The sequence below is a fragment of the Phragmites australis genome, chromosome 22 (assembly GCF_958298935.1).
Source record: "Phragmites australis chromosome 22, lpPhrAust1.1, whole genome shotgun sequence".
In the NCBI taxonomy this organism is placed as follows: domain Eukaryota; kingdom Viridiplantae; phylum Streptophyta; class Magnoliopsida; order Poales; family Poaceae; genus Phragmites; species Phragmites australis.
This window is the reverse complement of record NC_084942.1, coordinates 22059576-22063179: the sequence shown is the minus strand read 5'-3', so window position 1 is coordinate 22063179 and position 3604 is coordinate 22059576. Positions and strand designations below refer to the sequence as shown.

The 3604-nt window shown below is 48.7% G+C and overlaps 1 protein-coding gene across 1 annotated transcript; it reads left to right on the top strand.

Annotated features, from left to right (window-relative positions):
- The first annotated feature begins 1613 nt into the window (after positions 1-1613).
- On the top strand, positions 1614-3141 carry LOC133904348 (CBL-interacting protein kinase 4-like). Its single transcript, XM_062345816.1, has one exon. It carries the CDS (start codon positions 1701-1703, stop codon positions 3000-3002), a length of 1302 nt encoding a protein of 433 aa, XP_062201800.1. The 5' UTR covers positions 1614-1700; the 3' UTR covers positions 3003-3141.
- Positions 3142-3604: the final 463 nt, after the last annotated feature.

Below are 3604 nucleotides of genomic sequence, written 5' to 3'. Positions count from 1 at the left end.
TCTTACCAGCTTTAGTCTCTCACTACGTTTATTTTTTTGGATATGGGGATATGTGCTGATTTCGAATAGCGAAGCCACAAAGTTTAAAGGTTCAAACAACCACGAATCTCGATAGAAAGTAAAAACAACCTAACAAGTCTGAAGCAACGGTTACAAAACAGAGACTGTATGGCACTCTGCAAACTACTGTAAGCTGGCAAAACTGCTTCTCTGGTTTCTGCAACAAAGACCAATGATCAATCCAATGACACACTGTAAATAAAATTGCTATAGGGTCTTCTGGCAACTTTTTCTCAAAACATGCCGCGTTCCTTGGCTTCCATGCATATTGACCAGATCACCGCTGCACAACGTATTACCACAATCAGCTTGTGTTTGTTTCTGAAAACCATGTATACAAACATCAAACAGATGCTGAACAGACAAAGGAGTTCTATTGAGTCCAAAAGCACAGCCAAGTTTATTAAATTCTGGTCCTCATTATATGACCTTTTGGAATGCAAGCAAATGTTACAATCAATTGGTTGGATTACAACCAATTTTGTACTACTTACCACCAGTGAGATAGTCATTGAGTAGAACTTAAAACAAAATAACCACATTAAGATGAAGTACCAAGCAAGACACAGGCGTGCCTTTCCCATTGGTCTATCGATCCATCCCACTCCATTATATGATCAGCAACCTGTGGACGAATCAAACCAATAGAGTCAGATAGAGTTCTGTATATAAGTTTGTTGCACATATGTTTGTCGCACCATCATAAATCACAACAATTGTTGAAAAAACGGTTTTAAAACATTTTCACTCTTATATATACTGTGTAGTTGATTCCATATCAGGTCAGATTCGTGAACATTTTCACAAGAACCAACACCATACTGTTGAACTAGCAACATATCTTAACTTGGTCAGACAACTTTTCCAACTATGCTCTCTCCAAACATACAATACTCTTTACTCCACATAATCATTACATCATTAAGCTAATGTTAAATTTCCTCATTGTGCAGGCTGTATCTCTACTCCCCTCTCTTTTTAAATACAGAGGACCTATCTACTGAATGTTCTCTAGATAATTATCAAGTGCTCCTCAACATTTCTGAAAACCAGGCAACAAATTTCCGAAATCCGGTTCAATTTTTTTTTTTGAAATCTAGCAACATTTCCTGAACCTAGCTCCACAAGAAGGCCTTCCAACAATTTCTGAACCTTAACAATTTATGAAACTATCAATGATTTTTAAAACCTAGTTCAACAATTTGTTAAAACTTCGCAACAGTTATTTAGGGCATGTTTGGCAGAGCTTTAGCTCTAAGAATTCTCAGAGCTGGGTATTTTTTGTTGGAGCTGCGGATACACCGATGATGTTTGGATGAGCTATTTTATTTCTATTTTAATATAAAAATAAATACTTAAATCACTTTATCTTAACATACAAACGTAAAATCTGATATGGAGCTGAAAGTTGTAGCTTTGCCCAACAAGATCTTAGTGTGTGTTCCCACATGCTAACCATGGTTAAGCAAACCCCAAACCACAGCTGTCAATTTATCAAACAAAATTGGCTAGTTGCATAGCCAAGTCACCCATATAAAGGCAATACCCAACACCTTCACCTAATGCCGTCGCTGTACTCATCGCCGTAACCTAAGAGACGCGCCAAAATTGGTGCTCTTGCCTCGCTGTTGCTGGCGCGCATGGACGCCATGGAAGGCAAGAGCAAAGGGGGCAAGAAGAGCAAGAATCTGCTCGGCAAGTACGAGCTGGGCCGCATGCTGGGGCGCGGCACGTTCGCCAAGGTCTACCTCGCGCGCCCGGTCGCTGGCGGCGAGGCGGTGGCGGTGAAGGTGCTGGACAAGGCCGAGGTCATGGGCACGGCGGGCATGGGGCCGCGCGTGCTCCACGAGGTCACGGCCATGCGCCGGCTGCGCCACCCCAGCGTGCTCCAACTCCACGAGGTGCTCGCCACGCGCGCCCGGATCTTCCTCGTCATGGAGCTCGCACCGGGCGGGGACCTGCTCTCCAGGCTCGCCGCGCTACCGCGGCGTCGCCTCCCCGAGCACACCGCACGCCGCGTGTTCGTGCAGCTCGTCTCCGCGCTCTCCTACTGCCACGCCCGCGGCGTCGCGCACCGGGACATCAAGCCGCAGAACGTCCTACTCGACGGCGACGGCAACATTAAGGTATCCGACTTCGGCCTCTCCGCGCTCCCGGACTCGCTCCGAGACGACGGCCGCCTCCACACCGCGTGCGGCACTCCAGCCTACGCGGCGCCCGAGGTGCTTCGCCGCAAGGCCTACGACGGCGCCAAGGCCGACGCGTGGTCCTGCGGCGTCATCCTCTTCGTCCTCCTCGCCGGCTACCTCCCCTTCGACGATGCCAACATAGCCGACATGTGCCGGAAGACGCACCGCCGGGAGTATGAGTTCCCGGAGTGGGTGTCGCAGCCGGCGCGCCGGCTGGTGAGCCGCCTGCTCGACCCGAACCCGGCCACCCGCGTCGCCGTCGAGGCGCTGGCGACGCACCCCTGGTTCAAGCGCTCCCTCAGCCTCGACTCGCAGCTCGGCGGGCTGCTCAACGGCCAGCCGGAGCGCACGCTGGCGTTCCAGGTGCCGGCGATGAACGCCTTTGACATCATCTCGATGTCGCCGGGGCTCGACCTGTCCGGGCTGTTCGGCAACGGAAAGCAAAACAGAGAGAAACGGTTCATGACGACGGCGTCGCCGGAGCTGACACTGGAGCAGCTCGGCCGGGCAGGCAGGAAGCTCGGGTACGTCGTGGTGGGGAAGAAAGGAGTCGAGTGCCTGCCGTTGGGGGGCCTGTCAGGGCTCGCGGCGATGTCGGTTGAGATGTCCGAGGTGGCGCCGCCGCTGATGCTAGTCGAGCTGCGGCTCGAGGTGGCCGACGGCGACGGAGAGGGCCAAGGGTTTGGGTGGGAGGAGCTGAGGCAGGAGCTAGGAGAAGTAGCTAGGGCTTGGCATAGATGCCAAGATTTCTGACTAGGCCAGGGGTGCTTGCAAATCACAAGGAATTTTTTTGTTTTTTTCTGCAGCTTGGAGGTGTATATGCATAGTATGGTAGACCGTGTAGTTAATTTTGCTTAGAATTATGGTGCTAAAGAAATGTTTGTGGTTCTTATATGTGTGTTGATATATTAGCAAAATATTATGTGGTGATTAGAGAAATATTTAGAAAATATGGCATACCTAACAAAAACAATATCTCAAACTCTCAATGCAAATGAATGAGAGAGAGAGAGAGAAAATGTTGATGTCAACATTATTTGTAAAAAAAGTCACTTGATGTTGGCTAAAGAGGATGTCTTTCACGAACAAGTACGACGAGAGACTCTTCTAGAGAGGAGACTCAAGCTTGGAGAAGAAATAGAAAGAAGGAATACCAAATGTGTTGTTGATATTGATAAGAAAAAACTCTCTCCTCTAGCCTGATGGCTAAGGATCTGTACTTATAGTGTTATCATGGTGCAAGTATACAAGTTTGCCTTTACAAAGAGAGTGATACCAGGCATCGCTATACTACATGGACCTACGGTCAGTTGAATCATACAGCCTGGATCTAGGTAGAATACTTTTACCCCTAC

Bases quoted from the DNA above. Each gene is read 5' to 3' on its own strand.
- LOC133904348 (XM_062345816.1), top strand. From the start codon at position 1,701: ATGGACGCCATGGAAGGCAAGAGCAAAGGGGGCAAGAAGAGCAAGAAT.